Source organism: Haliotis cracherodii, unplaced genomic scaffold (genome assembly GCF_022045235.1).
Source record: "Haliotis cracherodii isolate W230 unplaced genomic scaffold, xgHalCrac1.p SCAF_2, whole genome shotgun sequence".
Classification (NCBI taxonomy): domain Eukaryota; kingdom Metazoa; phylum Mollusca; class Gastropoda; order Lepetellida; family Haliotidae; genus Haliotis; species Haliotis cracherodii.
The window spans coordinates 44,898,790-44,921,056 of record NW_027266275.1 but is presented as its reverse complement, the minus strand read 5'-3'; the positions used below and the strand labels follow the sequence as shown (position 1 = coordinate 44,921,056).

The 22,267-nt window shown below is 39.5% G+C and overlaps 1 protein-coding gene across 3 annotated transcripts in view; it reads right to left on the bottom strand.

The window, feature by feature from the left end:
* Positions 1-22,267, bottom strand: part of LOC139469159 (nucleolin-like) — a 374,233-nt gene that overhangs the window by 237,853 nt on the left and 114,113 nt on the right. For all 3 annotated transcript variants that reach the window (XM_071251294.1, XM_071251292.1, XM_071251293.1), the window contains 2 exons: positions 17,948-18,263; positions 4,887-5,024 (listed from right to left, as the gene is read on the bottom strand). In XM_071251294.1, coding sequence (XP_071107395.1) covers positions 4,887-5,024; positions 17,948-18,263 — 454 coding nt within the window. The remainder of the gene's footprint in view (positions 1-4,886; positions 5,025-17,947; positions 18,264-22,267) is intronic.

Genomic DNA, 22,267 nt, shown 5'->3' with positions numbered 1-22,267 from the left:
TAAATAAATTAATAGGTTAGTATAAATCAGATGTTATTATAACAAAGATGCCGCTAGTGTGTTTTAAGTTTCAGATGTATGGTGTATCGGGTCCAGTTAATACCGACTGACGGGAACACGCTGGCATGCGAAGGGTGGAATGAAGTGGGGGGACTTTCGCAAGGCAGTGTATACACTTATTACCTGCCATACTAGTGGGGTGGTAAAGGCTAAAATTGTGCACTTTGGGTTAAAAGCACCAAACTTGGCACACTTATACATTGAACCATTCCGAACATTTCTGGATATGGATCCACCTCAGCAGAGCCCCCTGGTGGTAGAAAATCCAAGATAGCTGCCAACGTGGCCAAAACTCTTAAATGGTATCAATATATACTCAATATATCATACTTATCTGATCCATTTATACATATATCCATAGGAATGCATGCGGAATGAATTTCAGCAGAGCTGTATATGATTCAAATATAGTTTGCAGCGTCCCCTGGTGGTAGAAAATCCAAGATGCCTGCCGACATGGTTGAAATCTCTAATATGACTTAAGTCTATACTCATTTATCATAATTATCTGGTCAATTCATTCAATTTATCACAGCATCTTTATCAGGATCAATTGCAATAATGCTTTATATAATTCAAATATGGTACGCAGCGCCCCCTGGTGATGATGAAAATCCAAGATGGCTTCCAATATGTTTCAGTTTTCAGAAATTGTCTATTTCTACAGCAGATATAGATATCATTTGATATCTTTGGACTAAGCATAAGTTGATTTGTTTTGATATGACGAAACATTTTTAAATGACATTTTATCAATTAATATGTATTGTCTATGATCTATTCTCGGCATATTATTTTATAAATGGTCTACTGAGAAATGTTCCACCTAGTTTATATTAGATCACCCCAAAATCACTATTCTGGGAATGGATTCATATCTTAAAAACAGAGCAGGGATTATGATAGATGTTATCTTTTGAGAATGTTGGTGGGTACACCACACTTTCGTCTTCATAAACACCAAAAACTGTGCTATTTGTGCAATGAAAACACGACAAAGGGTAACGGAAACAATATAATTTAATACACATTGGGATATATATGCTATATACAAGGGGGCTGCTCGGTCGCACACGGAATGTCCTGCGGACGGGGGTTAGTTCTAGGGCCGTGCTGGCCTGCTAGGATAGGGCTACCCTGCGGGTAGAGAGGTGTTGAAGAAAAGGAGAAGATTATTATTATTATTAGATGAATGATAGGGGTACCCTGCGGGTATGGAATGTGAACTGGTGGCTGCGCCGGACCAGGTAGGTAAGGAATTTTGGGGGGCCCCAAGCCATGTAATGCTGCTGCCTGAGGCATGCAATGGCTTGAGACGCCGAACTGTACCCTGCGGGTAGAGAGATAGGGCTACCCTGCGGATAGTGGGATAGGGCTACCCTGTGGGTATGGATGTGAACTGGTGGCTGCGCCGGACCAGGTAGGTAAGTGTCCTGCGGACGGGGGTTAGTTGTAGGGCTACCCTGTGGGTAGTGCGATAGGGGTACCCTGCGGGTATGGATGTGAACTGGTGGCTGCGCCGGACCAGGTAGGTTAGTGTCCTGCGGACAGGGGTTAGTTCTAGAAAAAATGTGCTTAAACCAAGCAGCCCCTAGGTGGTGAAGGGGTGGATGGAGGGTACCAAATTGACTTGACAGAACAATGGTTAAACGGCAAGATGGAACCTGAAAGGAATTTACATAAATACACATGTGACATCATTCCTTCACACTGCGCATGCCCGGTAGTGAAAGATATCATGGGAGTATATAAGAAATTAATCTACATGGATGTTGGTTTACGATAACACGGCTATGGGAGAATAATACTAAAACAAGGTCAATTGGCCTGACAAGAGTGATAAAAAATATTATAACAATTTAAGAGATTCACTGAGAGCGAGAACACCGGAAGTGGTAGTGTAAACAAACTGCCGTACGAGCACATGGCAAAGGATACAATTAAATATACCAGTGGTGAGTGGTAAAGTAAAGGCGTTAGGGTTGAGATACTACGAGATGAACTGCATATAATGATATGGATGGTATTTTCATTGCACAAACAAAAATATTAAATTCACATTATCTGTTCAAATACACCATATTTTGAAATGTGTCGACAAGATCACATTTTCTTGTATAATACCAAGTAAACTGGGACTTGTAATTCTCAGTCTCAGTGGTGTCTTTGTGCTGAAGAGCTGATGCACCGAGATGTTACGCTTTGAAGACAATATGTTCTGAGATACAGTAAACTACATTTATAACGAACACGCTTATAACAAACTGGAGGATATAACGAACTGTTGTTGTTGGGTTTTTTCAAGCCATTTGCTGTATATATGGTGTATATATGTTATCACAAACTACGGTTACAACAAACTAAATTGAGTGGTCCCTTTGAGTTCGTTATAACCGTACTTCACTGTAGTTTGGAATGCTTAAACATTTTTTTTTTTTCATACCTGGTCCTACAAATTTCATACTGACTAGTGCTTCCAAAGAGGCAGCTTTAAATACATACTGTTTTCTTTTGTCTCTACATTCTAGGAGGCTCCTGACCGGGTTACCAATTCTAATTATAAACAAAACATAAAGAATGATGTTGGACTTAAAGTTTATTAAACAGAAAAAACAACAACTGGGGAAAAATCCTTCTCTTATCTATAACCTACGTAATTTTCCCCCTTCCCTACCTACGTAAACCTATTCAACCTTATTACTTAAACTTGTACTCTTAACCACCACTCTAACTTAACTCGACACTGACGTATATATACCATCTAAGAAGGCATGTGGCATAGTGATATCCTCTACTGACATGGTGACGAGTAAATCAAGAAAATGCAAGATTAGTCACTGAAGGTTGGAGGGCAAGCAATGTAATTCCTGCTACCAATCAACTGATATAAGACAAAATATCCAGTGACATACGTGCATGATTGTCCATATCTTTTAAGCCCTTCCAATGAACAGACACATGACATACTGCTTGTCCAATATTTGAGATTTGGTTTGTTGGTTTGTAGTTTAACGCCACACACAGCAATATTCCAGCTATATGACGGCGGTGTGTAAATAATCGAGTCTGGACCAGACAATCCAGTGATTGATATCATGAGCATCAATCCACACAATTGGGATCGATGACATGCATCAACCAAGTCAGCGAGCCTGACCACCCAAACCCGTTAGTCGCCTTTTACGACAAGCACAGTCACCTTTTACAGCATTCTACCCCGGAATCTTCACGGGTCTGATATTTGAGAAATCAATATCTATTTCAGTTGAATGCAATTCTAACAACCGCTGATGAATGGCAGAAACCGGTTGGCTGGTTATTTGAGGAGTTTATCTCCAAACTTCAATTTCATTAAATTGTCATTTGTCCAAAGTAAAATCTCTCGTACAGTTGTAGAATGTGCAAGGGACAAGTTAGCACTTCTCTCAAGAGCATAAAAATCCCAGAATTTCCAATTCCTCAGGTAAAACTTTAACTAATTACTCAGGTGGTTTGGTGACAGGAATCAGCTTATCAACTGTTTCCAAATTCTAAACAATTCTCCAAACAGGTATGAACATATATCTGACCCAGAGTTTTGGGGATAAATAACTGAAGTCCCTTTATGAGAATCAAAGTTCATGTTGGGTAACATGAGTTTCCATGTATACGTCACAGCTGCGTGATCTGACAGATAATTTCGTACCCAAATCAGGCATTACAAGCTTCTCAACCTGTGGGATAAGAGGAATGGATCTAGCTGAATGGACACGTGGCTGCTTGTCAAATAGATCCAGTTGCCAGGTCATTGACTCACATCTGTGGCTTGTCAAGCTGCGGACCCTACCATACTTGACAGGGTTTCTATCCACGGCCGATGGATCGGTACACCGGTTATTATGTACACATGTCAGGCATTACAAGCTTCACAACCTGGGGAGTAAGCAGGACGGATTTGCCTGAACTCAAGGGTGGCCTGTCAGATAGATCCAGATCCTTGGCTCTTTAGCAGGAAACCCGCAAAGGGTAACCAGTCCCTTTGTTTTGCCAGGCTTAGCTAGCTTGGCCACCATTTCATCAAGCCTTAGTTTAGTTACAGTTTGTGTAATGATTCCTTGCTCAACACTGTCACCTATCTTAGCAATACCTTGCATAATTTCTGATATAAAATTTGCAAACATTGATGATAACAATTTTGAAAATTCATTCAAACCTGGCTGTTTTTCTTCCATAAGTTCTTTTGCCGATATAGATTTAATCAATTCATTTTAGATAATGAAATGTGTAAATAATTCTTTGAATTCCGCATCCGTAAATCTATGCAGAGATCACAATGATCGGAAATTGAACACTTCTTTGTAGAACAATATCTACAGAACAAGTGCGGTCTTATCTAATCATAAAAGTTTTTGAAACATTTCCTATCCTCAAGTAACTATAAACACGTCTTACTTGTCGTACACATGGAGAAATAATAAAGCTGGAAGGATTACACATGCGCTGAGGGCAGGGTTTCCCGTGTTAGGAAAGATAATTCAAGGAAAGACACGTACCACTAAAGAAATTTAATGTTTTTAACCTTGTGATCACCTGCAAGCAGGAGAACTGAGGCAATCATATACTAGAGGAAATGTTCACGTTATAATTACAGGATTATTGCCAGTGATGTAATAGAAGTAGGGTATTTGCAGGGGTATGCTTTTTTCAGCATTTTTGGGGTGCTTGGAATAAAGTTTCTACATTATCAACCTGTCATTGTGCAAACAATTATGAGAAATAAAGATGCTTGTGTTTTAATTGACTCACTGGATTATAGTGTTAGTTTCTAATGCTTTGTGTTGACTGACCTGTATACTGTTTATTTATCGTTGTCATGGTCGGTCGCTGTTGTTTTCGTTTCTCTACTTTGTTGCCATCATGTTTTGAAGTAGAGCTGGCTTTAGTTTCTTCTCTCTTGGTGTTAACCTCAATCACCTGCCCTACACCTGCCCAAGAAAAAAAACCATTCATTCAACCATACTGTAGATCTAACTAGAAGCAGAACCATCCATACCTTTTATGGTATGGAAAACATCATGAAAACAATAGTTATTGATAATACTTCAAAGAATACTACCTCTATTATATCATTTCATAATCCTGTATTTTGGCTGTACCATAACCAAGATCTTCAGATCTTCAGATTTTCAACAGAAGTCCTTTTCACAGGCAAATATACGTAACTAGTTGTCCCAACAATAGCACAAAGCAGCTCACAGCACTTCCGTGTGCAAATCCTCACTTCTTTCCAAACGTCTACGAACAAGATGATTGGGGAGTTGGGAGGGAGTACTTCTGATATAATAGAGGTAGTATTCTTAGAACACTGATAGATTATTTTGATAATTCTTTCAAATCCTAAAAGGACGAGCTACAATTGAATCAGCTCATGTGGATTTAAAACTAAGTCAATATCATGAATCAAACAGATATGTGGTACCTTTCACAAGAATTACTGTAATAATTGCTGTTATTTTTATCAATGATGTCATTAGATGTTCTAAACCATCTCTCAGACCATCAGGCTGTTGAATCATATTTCCGGTTCTGACGTCACTTCTGGTATTAGTATCATGGTTAACATTTATACTAAGTTATCTTATAATAATTAGATCTACATCAAGTGCTTTTATGAGTTATCATGGTGTAATATTTGTACACCATTTCATATAATTATAGTTTAGCAAGTAATAATTATCATCAGGTAAAATGCATATATAAAATATCAGTAGTTTCAGTTATAGCTTTTTAGATGGTTGCTAGCCTAAGGTATCAAGATCCCATCTCCCAGACAAAGGATATTTATTTAAGTATATCTGTCATCACCTACCGGGGTATATTAGAATAACATTACTTCAATTAAGACTCATTAAGGATTAGCTCCCACACAAGCTCATCTATAGTGACACCCTAATCTCTTTCAAAGCATCCAGTAAATATGTCAACAAGATTAGTGCCAGTCCAACAGGATAAACAGGATTTAGTATTCCCCTCTGTCTAGCCATCCATTTAGCATAGGACATAACCAATCGTGTATCAACCAATCACATTCCTTTCTATTGTTCAAACTTTCATTAAATACATACTGTAGCCAAGTTCTAGGAGAGAAGGGGTTTGACTCTCTTACCAAGCAGACCTCTCTCCCACAGCCCAGAGTGTGTACCGACTCTCTGTGGCACCCTCTGTTATTATCTAAGTATAAATTGTAAATTGTTAATTGTTCTTGTAAATAAAATTGTGATTAGTCTCCTGTGACTCTGGCTCTTTGCTGACTAATTCCCCAAGAAAACCAGCACGTCATTTGGAAGGTATTGTTCACCCAGAACAATTCCATGATAATTTGGCGGAGAATCATCGTTTTCGGAACCACGGAGTCCAGGAACTAACTACAACCAACTACAAGAACCCATTGGAGGACATGTCCAACCGTGATCATCTGATGGAATAACAAGCAAGCTGCATCTACCTCTGACCTCAACACTGGATTAAAGACAACCAACTCCTCCAAAGACACCAACAAAGGAAGAAAAAGTCTTCAAATATTGTAAGTACTACATTGTTGATTACTTGTCTTCCTTTAATTTAGTACGGTACATACTAATAGGTGTCATGGCAAATATGGAGTCTGGTATGGAAAGTAACTTTGAAAGTGAAATTCCAACAGTGTCTTTAGTTACGCCCCTTGCCAAAAGTGTAATTCAGGCAAAATTTGGCACAAAAACAACAAATTGTTTAGTAGATACAGGGGCATCCATTTGTTGTATTTCGTCTGCTTTTCTGAGCACAGCTTTTGAAAACCTTACTCTTGGAAACTCACCCTTTCCACAGGTTAAAGGTGTTGGCGGCGAATTGCATAAAGTGTTAGGTTCAGTTGTGTTAGATTTTGTTATTGAGGATCAGGAATTTTCTCAAAGATTCTATGTTCTGCCTACACTACCAGAAGCAGTGATACTAGGTGAGAACTTCCTTGATGACAATGATGCAGTCTTAGATTATAGCTGTCATTCCTTGATACTTAACAACAGCACCTCAGATAGGCAATATATCAATTTCATAGCCAATTCAGTGCAAGAGATTAGTGGATTAGCAAAAACAATAGATCAGATTTACATCCCCCCTCAGAGTGAAATTCATTTCAAGGTTAGACTATCAGAGGTCAAAGAGGATTCCCTCATCCTGATTGAACCCATTGCTTCCCTCACTGCTCATTCTGAAGTAGCAGGTGGTAGAACTCTTTCCAAAGTGAAAAGCAAAACTGCTACCTTTAGGCTTATGAATCCCTCCCAAGAAGAAAAAGTTCTTGACAGGGGTACAGTTGTAGGCAAATTTAGTTACATTGACAAAGACTCTGTTTTTGAAATCGGCTCTGACCAACCATTCATCAGTACCGTAAACACCGACAATGAGAAGAGAGACAATGACACCAGGGATTATGTTAAAATTGCACAAAAATTAGGATTTGATTTGACCAATACACAACTGACTCCTGACCAACGACACAGACTACTTAGATTCTTGGGACAAAATAGAGACATGTTTTCAACGAGTCTTGCAGATTTAGGAAAGACTGACATGCACCAGCATATCATTGACACTGGCGACCACCCACCCGTTAAGTGTAGACCATATCGCCAATCCCCTCATCTCCAAAAAGTCACTGAAGAGCTTATAGATGATTTCCTGAAGTATGATTTGATCGAGGAGTCTACTTCTATGTATTCAGCTCCCATTATCCTAGTCAAGAAACGTGATAGCTCATATAGATTTGTTTGTGACTACAGAAAGTTGAATTCTGTCACTTTACCAATGTCATGGCCTCTTCCAGTTTTTGATGATGTTGTTGATAACATAGCCAATGCACAAGCTAAGATCTTCTCAACTTTAGACCTTGCTAATGGCTTCTTCCAAGTGCCATTACATGAAGATTCAAAGCATAAAACTGCTTTCGTCACCCATCAAGGCCTTTATCAGTTCAAACGTTTGCCCCAAGGTTTGACAAATTCTCCACTTTGTTTTCAACAGCTCATGAGCAAAGTGCTAAGAAAATTGCTTTTTAAGGTTGCGCTGATTTACATTGATGATTTGATAATTTACAGCAAAAACTTTGAAGAGCATCTCCAACATTTGGAGCAAGTATTTTACTATCTGAAACAGGCAAAATTAACACTAAAGCCATCCAAATGCAATTTTGCAACAGACAAAGTTTCTTTTCTGGGTCATGTTTTATCATGTGGAGGTGTTCAAGTTGATGACAAAAAGATTGAAGCAATTAGAACCTTTCCAGTGCCCAAATCACAAAAGCAGATCCGCTCCTTCTTAGGTCTCACAAACTTCTACAGGAAGTATGTGAAAAATTACGCTCACATAGCGCTTCCACTGAATGCCTTGCTAAAGAAGCATTCAGAGGCAGAAGTAGGAAAGAAACCAAAGTTCCAATGGTCACTTGAGTGTGATCAGGCATTCAACACCCTCAAACATGCTATGAGTAATACACCTGTTCTGGCGTATCCAAATTTTGACAAAGAATTTCTTCTTGCAACTGATGCCAGTGATATGAGCATAGGTTTTGTTTTGAGTCAAAAAGACGAGAAAAATAATGAACATCCAATAGCTTTTGGTGGTAGAGCTCTTCATGGCAGTGAAAAGAACTGGAGCATTACAGAAAAGGAAGGCTTAGCTCTAGTTGAAGCCATTAGATCCTTTCGTCCATACCTTGCAAATTCCAAATTCACAGTCTACACTGATCATATAGCATTAAAATGGCTGAAATCCATCAAGGATGCCACAGGTAGGTTAGGGCGATGGTCTTTGGAACTTTCTACCTACACTTTTGACATTGTTCACCGCAGCGGCAAAGCCAATGGGAATGCCGATGCTCTCTCACGTAGGGAATATGAGGAAAATATTAACTGTAATGATCAGACAGAAGAAGATGCTGAGAAAACAGTCTTCTCAGTAACTTCAACTCAGCAAAGCAAATCAACTAGCAGTACCACAATCTTGCCAAACACCCATTCATCCACACAAGTCACACAGACAACTCAGACTGAGGATATTTGCACACCTATTGTCAATCACTTAGAATCAGACACACAGACAACACATTGGTCAGTCACCTTTGAATATGAAGAGGATTATCAGTCAGTACCAGTTAATGTTGTTGCAGCATTACATGCTACAAATGCTGATGTTACCCAAGACACATTGGTTGAAGTAAGTATAAAAGAACATCCAAATTTACGTCACCTACAAAGGATTTGTCCAGATTTCATCCAAATCTTTGACTACAAAGAGGATGATGTCCTTCCACAAAATGAAAAGGATCGTCAAAAGATTCTTATTGAAGCCAATACTTTTGAAATTGATGAAGGCATCCTATACAGATTTGTTCCACAAAGACAGAAAGGCCATGCAGACAAGTTCATTAAACAGCTGGCAGTCCCAAGAACCCTCAGAAATCAAGTCCTGCAATCCTATCATGACTCAGAGTTTGGCGGTTGCCACCATGGGAAAGAAAGGATGCACAACACCATGAGACCTAAGTACTACTGGCCCAAAATGTACAGCGATATTGCCACTTATGTCCAGACATGTGAGGTATGTCAACAGACCAAGAGGCACTACCATGGCAAGAAGGCACCACTTCGTCCACTACCTGTAGAAGAGGTCTTCACCCGATGGCACGTTGACATTCTCGGTCCCCTGCCAACAACACCAGATAAGTACAAGTACATTTTGGTCATCACAGATGCATCATCTAGATGGTGTGAAGCTTTTCCACTTCGGACCCAAGAAGCCAAAGAAGTAGCAGATGTTCTCGTCAGAGAAATATTTTGTCGGTATGGCGCACCACGGACCTTAATTTCAGACAGAGGTCAGAACTTCATGTCCAAACTTATCAAAGCAATTTGTGAACTTTTGGCAATTAAATTTACCCATACCAGCCCATACCATCCTCAAACAAACAGCTGTGTAGAAAGGCTCAATTCCTATATCAATCAGTCACTAAGAGCCTATTGTAACAAGTCTCAAAATGATTGGCCCCATTTCATTCCTGGCATCATGATGGCCTATCGGATGGCTCCAAATTCATCAACTCAAAAATCCCCATATGTTATGCTTTTCGGCCGAGAAATGAGAGCTCCACAAGATGTAGCATTAATTCCAAAAGAAAATTTAGGCCACAATAACAAAAGTTATCTTTCCAATTTGCTTGAGGAGCTTGAAATCACTAGAACAATCGCAGCTGAAAACACTGCTCGGGCTAAGGAGGTGTATTCAGAACAATATAATAGAAAGGCTAAAGAACCAGAATTCGCCCCAGGTCAAAGAGTTTGGCTTTACTGTCAAAAAGTTGAAAAAGGCCTTTCCAACAAATTAACCAAAAAGTGGTATGGTAGCTATTATATCGTCCATACAGGTCCAAATTATACCTACAAACTACGCCGAAGTTCTGACGACAAAATACACAAACCACTGGTCCATGCCAACCGTCTGAAGCCATATTTTGATCCTGCTGATCGTCCACAGTATCCTCCAGAACCATACCTCAATGACACCAGTAACATAGATGCAGGAGTCATGGATGACAATGAGGAACCAGTCAGTGATTCACAGCCTGACAGCAACAATTCCCCATCAACAAGTTCAACTAACCAGGCTACTGATCAATCACCTCCACACCAGAAAGGTAAGAAGGTCAATTCCAAAACAAAGGCAGGTACTTCCAGCAACAAGAGTCCGAAGCAAAAGGCCCCAACAAAGAAGAAAAACCCTGTTCCAAGTACAACAGAAAAACCTACCAGTCCCACGGCAACAATCAAGGAAAATCATGCCACACCAGGTCCTAGTGCTCCAACCAAGGTAAATGAAAAGGTAAACAAAGGGAAAAGAGGATTGAATAGTAAGCATCACCAGCCCAAATCCAGAAAACAACCCGACGACAGCCAGGTACAACCTCCAAGTCCAACATCAGGTAATCAAACCAAGGATATCCCTCAGGTTTTCAATCCAGAGGACATCCACTCAATTGTTAGTTCTAAGAGAGCAAATAGCAAAATCTACTACAGAGTGAAATGGAAGGATCCAGAAAGAGGAAACACATGGGAGTATGGCAGCAGCATTCCAGACTCCATTAGGAGAGAATTTCACCTCAAAAGAAGTATGTCAGGAAAACGACGAAAACGTCCACTGAAGAATCATAAGTTTTTCGACAAAAAGGATTCAGCACAAGACAATAAATCAGTCAATGTTCTGTCAGGTAATTCAATGTCAGGGAATGTCCAGCAAACCATGTCCACCAAACCATGCATAGAATTAGATGTCAAACCATATCCGTTTTTTCCAAAACACCTACGAAAAGTCGATCATAAAATAGAAAGAGTTCTGGGCATTGAAATTATTCAAGGAGACTGCTATGTCAAGGTCTCATATAAAGAAAATCCTGATCAATTCACATGCTATTTTGAAAGTGTTCCTCCCCACCTCATACAGCGCTACCTTGATGATAGCTGGAAGGATCTCCGTAAGTGGTCCTGTCTAGAAGATAATCCTCCATATGATCCAGAGGAAGCACCAATTTATAAATCCAAAAGGGGTATTTTTCCACATAAAGACTTTGGAAATATCAACACCTTTTTCTACCGTGAATCATATCTGAATTACACAGAATGTGGTACCACTCAACCATACGGTGATCTGCTCCCTATATATGCCGATATCTGCCAATTGAACATATTCTTGATCAAAATACAAAATCTCCTGAATAAACGGTGCAAATCACGAAACAGCTATTAGCTGTATCTTGTTATGTTTTCTTGTGTCCAGTCCTTTCACTATGGGTCGCCAGTTGAGAACAAATGGCATCAGCCTGATCATCTGAGTTATTTGTATCACAACAAATTTTGAGCATTGACCTGATCAACCAATCTCAAAAGCGAAGTGAAATGGCACAAACCAAACCATACTGCGAATCGAAACCCAAACCGCACCGAAGCGAAGCAAACCATACTGCGAATCGAAACCCAAACCGCACCGAAGCGAAGCAAAACGTACTGCGAATCGAAACCCAAACCGCACCGAAGCGAAGCAAACCGTACTGCGAATCAAAACCCAAACCGCACCAAAGCGAAGCAAACCATACTGCGAATCGAACCCAAATCGTACCGAAGCGAAGCAAACCATACTGTGAATCGAACCCAAACCATACCGAAGCGAAGCAAACCGTACCGAAGCAAAATAAACCAAACCCTATCACATTGAACCGAACGAAAATCAAAGCGAAACAAACCAAATAGTTACGAAAACTAACAAAGAATTCTAAAAAGGATATACACCTTTCTAACACCTTTTGTATACCGTATTAGTGTAATAAATCGATGCACTTGTTATATGCACATGCACATATATGTATATATAATTCGTCTAATGATTGTATCCAAAAATAGAAGGATATTACTATTTTTCTCATGATATACTTTTGTAATTTGCCGCCAATACATTCTTCCTGGCCATGACACCGTTTAGTAATAATTATGTACTGATCTTTTACATCATAATTATCATATTTGTTTTATTTTCTAGTTATTACAGACAAACTGAGGAAGTATTTATATATGACATATTATTTGAACATGCTAACTCACTTTTCTTTGTTTCCATGTAAAACCTCCATGGACACAGCTTACTATCTTACAACCCCAATCCAGGATGTGGAACTCAAGGCCTCCTACATCACCCATAAAACCACCAGTACAGAGTGCCAAGACAAGCCAGCTCCACATCCAGATTCCCTGATGACAGCATTTTTATATCATGTTTCCTTATATCAAAGAGACACTATAATAATTGTTATTTACTATACTACCAGTTTAACTTAATACATTGTCCATCTAAGCCATAATTATTTTAATTTTTACACGTTTGGGGTCCAAACTTTTTCAGACGGAGGGGAAGTTATCATGGTTAACATTTATACTAAGTTATCTTATAATAATTAGATCTACATCAAGTGCTTTTATGAGTTATCATGGTGTAATATTTGTACACCATTTCATATAATTATAGTTTAGCAAGTAATAATTATCATCAGGTAAAATGCATATATAAAATATCAGTAGTTTCAGTTATAGCTTTTTAGATGGTTGCTAGCCTAAGGTATCAAGATCCCATCTCCCAGACAAAGGATATTTATTTAAGTATATCTGTCATCACCTACCGGGGTATATTAGAATAACATTACTTCAATTAAGACTCATTAAGGATTAGAGCCCCCATACAAGCTCGTCTATAGTGCATTAAGGATTAGCCCCCATACAAGCTTGTCTATAGGGCATTAAGGATTAGCTCCCACACAAGCTCATCTATAGTGACACCCTAATCTCTTTCAAAGCATCCAGTAAATATGTCAACAAGATTAGTGCCAGTCCAACAGGATAAACAGGATTTAGTATTCCCCTCTGTCTAGCCATCCATTTAGCATAGGACATAACCAATCGTGTATCAACCAATCACATTCCTTTCTATTGTTCAAACTTTCATTAAATACATACTGTAGCCAAGTTCTAGGAGAGAAGGGGTTTGACTCTCTTACCAAGCAGACCTCTCTCCCACAGCCCAGAGTGTGTACCGACTCTCTGTGGCACCCTCTGTTATTATCTAAGTATAAATTGTAAATTGTTAATTGTTCTTGTAAATAAAATTGTGATTAGTCTCCTGTGACTCTGGCTCTTTGCTGACTAATTCCCCAAGAAAACCAGCACGTCATTTGGAAGGTATTGTTCACCCAGAACAATTCCATGATATTAGTGTCATCTTTATCTCTCTTCTTTATCTCATTTCCGTTTTTGATGACATCACTTTCTGTGATGTCACTTCCAGCATAAATTTCATCATAATGACCTCATTTCTGGTCTGATATGATGTCACTTCCATTCTAATCGTCACTGCAGGCTTGATTCTGAAGCTGCTGGTGTCGGATCTTCTTTCTCTCCCATAGGCGGTGGAAAACAATTGGGTGATAATAGTTTGAGCTGACACAAATAATAGTAGATAACAGTAGATAATAGTTTGAGGACCCAAGGAATATATGCCCTGGATGGACATCCTGAAGATAATAATATCTAGTGAAAGTGTTATATGAGCCCACTGACAGCTGGATACTACTTGTTCTGCGGACACTCAAGTCAAGGAGGCAAGGCTTGTAGTCAATGCTCTAATTTCTTGAGCTGAGCATGACCTGAGAATAGGTGAGGAATCTTGGGCCTGGCGATAACTTTCTACAACAATAGACTTAGACATGCAACCATGGCTTTGGTAATGTCTTTGTTAGAATGAGTCTTGCAGGAGATGATTGTCTTTTTCTATGTTTTCAATGTGGATCTGGATCTGAAGCCGAAAGGCAATATTTGAAAGCATAAATACGTCAGAGGTGACGATATAGTCAACCGTTGGAGCCAGTGCAGTGATGGTATAAGTGTCTGTGGACCAACAGCCAGAGAGAAAAGAGTGATTTTTGGCAACAAATTCCAGAAGTGACCTTTAGGTAATTGTTCTCCAGTCAATAGCATGAGTAAGACTGGAATAATCCGGAGAGCCCTGCATCTTCTGCTATATAACTTCCAGGCAGTTGGATGAAAGATGGAAAGATTGTTGGGGAATATGCCCAAATGGGTTTAACCTAGAAGATCTCAACAAAGAGGTAGGGGGAGAGGATCTTTCAAAAGCAGTGGCAATAGTCTGAAAATAGTATACAAATAGGCCTGTCCAATCCATCAACAGAGTGTCTACTTGGAGAGCCATCAGGCCTGAGTGACCACTCCATTGTCACGATTCTACCCTATGTTTCGCTTCCATCCGGTGGCTGAATTGTATGGTCTCCATCAACAGGGATCTGGATCTGGTTCATCCATACTTTTGGATGTATGCAACTGCTGTGGTGTTGTCCAATGCTATCAGAACTGAGAAATGGGATAGTTGAACTTCCAAGTCCTGAGAACGTACTGCCTTCATCTCTTGGCAGCTGATGTGGAGATCCTTTTTGGAAGCATATCATAAGTCTAGTAACTTTTGTCATGCTTAATGAATTGGTTCATGGAGATAGGCGTCTTGATGAGTCAATCTCCTGTTCTGAGGCTTGAGGCTGGTACCATTCAATCTGGAACTTGGGAGGAGGGACTAGAAAGGATTTGTTGAGAACCTTGAGGTCGATGATCATCAGTGGAGAGTAAAAACCCTTGCTGTTGTCGGTTTCTTGAAGTCTACAATGTAGCACCCATATGTCAAATTATGCTTCCTCTAATTTGGGCCCTCTAATTTGGGAATCTTCGGCCTCCTGGCCAGGATACAAGTAGAGGATGACATAGGAATTGTAACTTTTAGCTTTTTCCTCCATTGTTTTGTTCAGCTTTTTGGTTGTTTTGTTGTGTTTGTTGTTTTACGCCACACTCAGCAATATTCCAGCTATATGACGGCAGTCTGTAAATAATCGAGTCTGTACCAGACAATCCAGTGACTGACATCATGAGCATCAATCCACGCAATTGGGATCGATGATATGCATCAACCAAGTCAGCGAGTCTGACCACCCGATCCCGTTAGACGCCTTTTACGACAAGCATAGTTCCTTTTTACGGGTTGGTGAAGACCTATTCTACCCAGAATCTTCACGGGTCTGAAACAACTTTGAGAATCCAGTGGTCAGATGTGACCTGCTTCCAATTTTCAGCGAATGACAACAGACGTCCTCCCACTGGACCCGGAGTCAGTATTATGTTGAAAGATGGTAGATGTAGATCAGGGTCCACAGGTAAAGCCAGGTAGATAGGATTGGAAACAAAGGGAGGGTTGGATATGAAGTCAGAATCTGGGATAATCCCGACTTCCCTGTTTGGATCCCCTGTGAGTATTTCCTCATCGTTTGTAGTTGGGTTTATGTGAAGTCCCCGATGGATGTTGAGATTATCCTTTTTTGGCTTGGCTTGAAATAATCCTTCCCTGAAGGGACAAAGTTCTTACAGGTGAGTTCTCTGAATGAGGTGTCCCAAAATGGTTCTCTTGAAAGAAAAACCAAGCAGAGCTCTTTCACTGCCAATCTGATGGTAGATTCTTGGAACAGTCGTTAAATGTCGGACATAAATTGTATTACGGAGAGCTGTATTGCGATACATGTTGCAATATGTTTTGGGCCTCAAATTATATATTTATTTGTATTGTTCAAATGGGGCTTCACTCAATAATCCTGACATCTGATTGTGAGATGGCTTTTGACAGTATTGATGAATAAGACTACCTATTACATCATCCATATGTAATGTTAATGTTAACAGAACGAAGTGTGTGCTGTTCAGATAGGAACTCAGTCAATCCAAATGTCTCAAGACAGTAGATTTAATTTACATGATTATATATTCTTCTGTGACTGTATTGGAAAATATTGATACACAAGGATTGTATTGCGATGTGTGTATTGTTCATAGACATATTGCCATATTCCAGTATACAGGTTATATTGCACACCCCATGATGGTGTAGGCAGAGAATCTGGGCTCCATGGGGTTAGCTGTTCTTCAGCCTGATGGTCTTAGCTACCAAGCAAAGACCATGCCAGTCTTGAAACTTGACTAGGTAAAGCTTGGGAGCTACTACCTTGATGACTGACTAGTGCAGCCTTGGTGGTGGATGACAACAGACCAAGCTCATGCTGAAGCTGTCCCCCCTTCAGCTTTTGGGGCTGGGGAATTCTTCTGAGCATGTTCATCTTGTCAATGCTTCAGTTGTTCTACTTCTGTCGACAATACCGTAAAACAGGAATCAAAGAGCGGCAGGGATGATGGAGAAAGATGTAAGGACATTCAGAGTCCCCTTTGCCACTTCCTTATGCTTGGCCTTCTTAATGTCAGTGCAAGACTGTCTGATGAACGGGTCTAAATAGTATTGATTTAATCTGTTCCTATCATTTGTGTCGGATAAAGCCGAATGTCGGATAAAGCTGAGAGTTAAATTAACGGAATTTGACTGTATAGTTGACAGTGAAGAAGACTTCTGTTGAATCGAAATAGAAGGACAGCTGACCTCACCAAGATCTATCAATACTTATCTTAGATCCCTATAGTGTTGTCTAATATACCGGTAGTCCTATGCCTTAAACCACCACAAGTAAAAACCACTCAATGACATCCCTTTCAGTTTGGAAAAACACTTGCTCAAAGCAGTACTACTTTAAAACAAGTCCTATGGTCTAACTAACAAAGCTAACAACAATTCCCCCTTCTAGTTTTAGAAAACTAGATGAAGTATAACAGAAAATTCCATGCATATACATGTATCCACCTTAATATCAAAGTTATAAGCACTGATGGATTAATTACATCAATTCCAATTTTGGAAACCGCATCCTCAATGCAGCACCATCTAATAGCATGTGAGAACATTTCTTGTTGCAACCTTCGTGTTACAAGTCTGAAGTCACCTTACGTTACTGAAATACATTCTGGAGGAAACCACAGCCAAGTCAGCTTATGAATGAATAAACAGTTAAAAAATGTGAAAAGTGTGTTATTATCTAAAGAATAAATCCGAAATCTCTTCTAATTTGAACCATGTTTCATGACCTCTAGAGGCTTTGACTTTAAATGGAGGTCATTCAATCACATGATCCCCATGTGCACAGGGCTTTTTTACTTTATGGGCCTGTAGACTTCACATTATAAACAACTTTGACAATGACAGAATCATGTTGGGACCTTGACCTTGTCCTGACGCGTGCCTGAACAATTTTCAAGGATTTATTTGGAAGGTATCCTCCAATTTGGTACTTTCAAAGGGACAAAGCCTGATAAAACTTCAAAGCAGTCGAAAAATCTTTCATTACCTTCATCACTGCTGTCATCGTCATCATTACCATCATCAATGTCATCTTCTTCAACATCATCTTCACTACTGCTGTCATCAGCCAAATCTTCATCATCATCATCATCATCATCATCATTACTGCTGCTATCATCAGCCAAATCTTTTAAAATGTCAACACTGTCCAGATCATCTTCGTTAATGTCAACATTGCTTTCATCATCATCAGTGTCATCTTGTGGAGGAGATGAGAAATGTTTGAATTTTGACATCTGTCCATGTTTATCCCCTGTGCCTGCTGTCGCTGGTTTCCTAGGGAAACTGTCATTCTTCTTTCTCTGTGTGAAAGAAAACACAATCAAAGCATTGTTACCAAATGTAAAATATTGCAATAACAGAACTCACTCACTCACTCATCAAATATATGTAGCTCACCTGGATTTTGAAAAAAAACTCCCTGCCATTATTGGCAGTCGCAAGACATGATTACATACCACCATACATTTCCAGTGTCATACCTTTAACTTTGTTTTGGTGAATGCTTGCCTACTTCAACCCCACAATGAGGTCCCTATAGGCACCTCAAATCTAATGACATCACTTGTCCAATGCAGAACTTTATTATGAAAGTTATGTAGAATAATACAACTTCTGGTTTGTGGAAAATAAAAGCCATATGCAGAGTGACAGGAAGACACATGCCTCTGGAAGCTTGAATAAGACGCTTCCAGTTTAAAGACATCACTTCCAGTTTGAAACACATATGCCCATTGCAGTATAACTTTGAAACAGAAAATTATACTGCTTAGAGCTACCTTAACGAGTTAATGAGCACTTCTGGTTGAATGACATTTGGGAAAACCCATGTCCAATACAAGACAACTTGAAAACAGGAAGTCCCATGCCTCTAGCTACAACAATAATATATATAAAATAATGCACGTATGGTTAGGTGACATTGGCCCTCAAATTCAGCCATTCAAATGTTTTATTACATGGGTGCTTGCTTACTCTTATAAACATCTTATAAAGACACACAAGTTGGTTCAGTGCACAGAGATGCATAAGTATCGTACAAATAATGAAACTTCTTTGAGTTATCAGAAACATTATTATATATGGCATGATCTTGGGAGAAAATTTATCTTTAAGGGCAAGTAAAGTCAACATAGCAACTTTGCAGATTCTAGTAAAATCCTAGATATGGTGATGTTCGGTATTGAGAGACCATTCCTGTCGGCAGGGAGGTGAAGAGTCATGTGGTGATGTCCAGGTATCATTGCAGTAAACGAATTAAACAGGGTTTAAATCTAATACTGACGTAACGAGCCAATGCTTGCAGCATGTAACCTTCTAGTCATTTATATTCATTAGTGTAATACATACAGTGTAATTCTTTTCAATGAACACAATGCAGAAAAGTACAATATAAATATTTGCATGGTTGAAAGTATTTTTTACACACAATGCCAAACGTACCAATTAAGTTTACTTGGGGATCTGCGGGTTATACCGTTGGCCATTGATAGATCGGGGTAAGGCAACAATATAAAAGATGCCAGAAATATATATCAACGCATTAATAACTCCTTATTTACCAGGAAATTGAAATCGTTACGAAGTGTGCACTTCCTGGTTACTGATTAGCATTAATAGACAGCTGCTAAGAGGCGTGTCCCGCGTGAACTACCGGAAATCACAAATGCCGCAATACGATGAATGCCGCGGTACCATGGGGTCCGAGTATACGACTAGCTACTGAAAACAACAAAATCTGCAAATCCTCATTGTATGTCAACCAAGTGAAAGTTGTTAACCACGACTTACAAAATGATCATCCAGACTTTGATGGTTTGGCAGATCCGCTCGACTGATCTGCATCGGTCGACTGGCTGTCGACACGCTTTTGCTTCTTGTCTGAGGTTACGTATCGTACTTACTTACTTACTTACTTACTTACTTTGGAGATTTAACGTGCGCTTTCAGACTGATGCGTATTTCGCACACGAGCCCGGCCAGGCCATTTAATGTGTTTCCGAAAGGGTCGAAAGTGGTGTGTGCAACCCAAGAGGGGGCTTCAGGGGTTGCTTATATCGAATTTGGGAATTTTGAGATTTGGAATAGATGCCGATGGGGTTGGGGAGGAGAACTAAGGGAGCTGGGTATGGTGGATGTTTGTTTGTTTATGTGATTTTGATTTGGTAGGTTATTATGTTATTAGATGCGTTTTATTAGTTCCGTTTTGATTAAGAATACGCCTAAGGCCTTGAAGTTTTCTAGTTTATTTTGTGGGTTTAGTATTGCTTCTAGAGTGAGAGCCTTGTTTAGATTGAGGGTGGTTTGTAATGCGGTTCGATGTGTTAGGTAATGTGTGCAGTGGATGAGTGCGTGTTCTGGGGTTTCTGGTTGTTTGCAGTGTGGGCAGTTACCTGTAGTGTGTTTTTTAAAAAAAATTTAGGTGGTTATTTAGGTTGGTGTGTCCTGTTTGGAGTTTAGTGATTACTCTGTCGATTTTTTTTGATGGATGGAGAATTTTTGGTTTGGTTAGTGGTTTGCTAAGTACTTTTTTGATTTGGCTATTTGAGTTTTGATATAGGTTATGCCATTTTTTGGTGATTTTTTGCTTGTTTACGCTTTTAATTTCTGATTTTGAGATGGGTAGGTTTAAGCTTATTTCTGGGATTTTGAGGGATAGTTTGGCTGCCTTATTGGCGTTTTCATTACCGTATATTCCTACGTGGGCAGGTATCCACAAGAAGGTTATTTGTTTGCCTGCCTTAGTTAGGTCGTTGGAGCTTTTAAGTATTTGATTTATTAATTTAGGTCGGTTTTTGGTATTTTTGTTTTGGAGGGCTTGCAGTCCACTAGGGAGTCGGTAAGTATTAGGATTATTTTGTGGTTTTTGGATTCTTGACTATGGAGGGCTGAGGCCATGCCCATTAGTTCTGCCGTGAATATTGATTGGTTGTTTGGGAGTCGGAAGGATTGTGTGGTTTTAGTTGGTTGTGTGGTATGGACTCCGACACCTGTGTGTTTGGAGGTCGGATCTCCGTGTAAGTTGTTAGGTTTTGTATGTGAGCATCCCAGGTGAGATGTTCATTGAAAACAAGTCCTAAGAATTTGGTTTGTTTTTAAAATTTGATTGTTTGGTTGTTTAGCTGGAGGATTGGAGAGGCGGGTTTCATGTTTTTATGTTTGAATACTATTCCTGTTGTTTTTTCTGAGTTAAGGGAGAAGCCCCATTTGTTAGCCCATTGTTGTATTTTATCAAGAGATTTTTGGAGTAAATTTTGGGCCATTTTAATGCTTTTAGTGCGGATCCAGAGGGCTCCATCATCCACGAACTTTGATGTGTTTACTTTAGGGGATAGGCCCTCGAATAGATCGTTTATCATTATATTGAAGAGGGTAGGGCTGAGGATACCGCCCTGGGGAGTGCCATTTTCTAGGGGACATTGGTCCGATAGTGTTTGGTCTATACCCATGGTTATTTTACGATTGTTTAGGAAGTCCTGGATGTAGTTTATTATCTGACCTTTGAGTCCTATTTTTTAAAGTTTTTGTATTAGCCCGTCGTGCCATACCATGTCGAAAGCTTTAGAGAAGTCTAAGAACATACCTGTGGTATATTGTTTATTTAGTTGTCCTGTCTTAATATCTTGCTCTAGTGGGGCGAGGTTATCTAGGGTTGAGCGACCAGGAGTAAAACCGCTTTGATCTGGGTTTATGATGTTATTTTGGGTTAGGTAGTGTTGTAATCTTATTTTTAGCCATTGATTCCATTACTTTACATAAGTTTGAAGTTAGGGATATTGGTCTATATGAGTTAGCTTGATTAGCTGGTTTATTAGGTTTAGGGATTGGTATGACTAGGGCCTGTTTCCAGGGAGTAGGAACCTGTTCGTTTAGGTAGATGAGATTGTATAGTTTGAGTAGTGCCTGGAGTAGTTTTAGGGGGAGTTTTTTAATTATTTGGTAAGAAGTTAGGTCTAATCCTGGGGCTGTGCCCTTTTTCCTGTTTTGGATTACGTAGAGGAGCTCCTCCATTGTGTAGGGTTGGTTTATTTCCAGATTGTTATTGTTTGGTTCTTTTGTGGGTTTGTTTTCTGTTTTAAGTTTGTCTTGGAATTTTTGGCTGAAGTTGGTGTTACTGCTAACGGCCAAAAAGTGGTTGGCGAGATTATTTGCTTTTTGGGCGGGGTTGGTTGAGTTGTTAATGCTGGATGTTTTTTTTATGTCGTTTTAAGCCTCTAATGGCGTGGATTTTGCGCCAGACCGTTTTGGCATCTGTACGGGTTATTTATATCTTCGCAGAATTTTTTCCAGTCTCTATTTTTGGCTA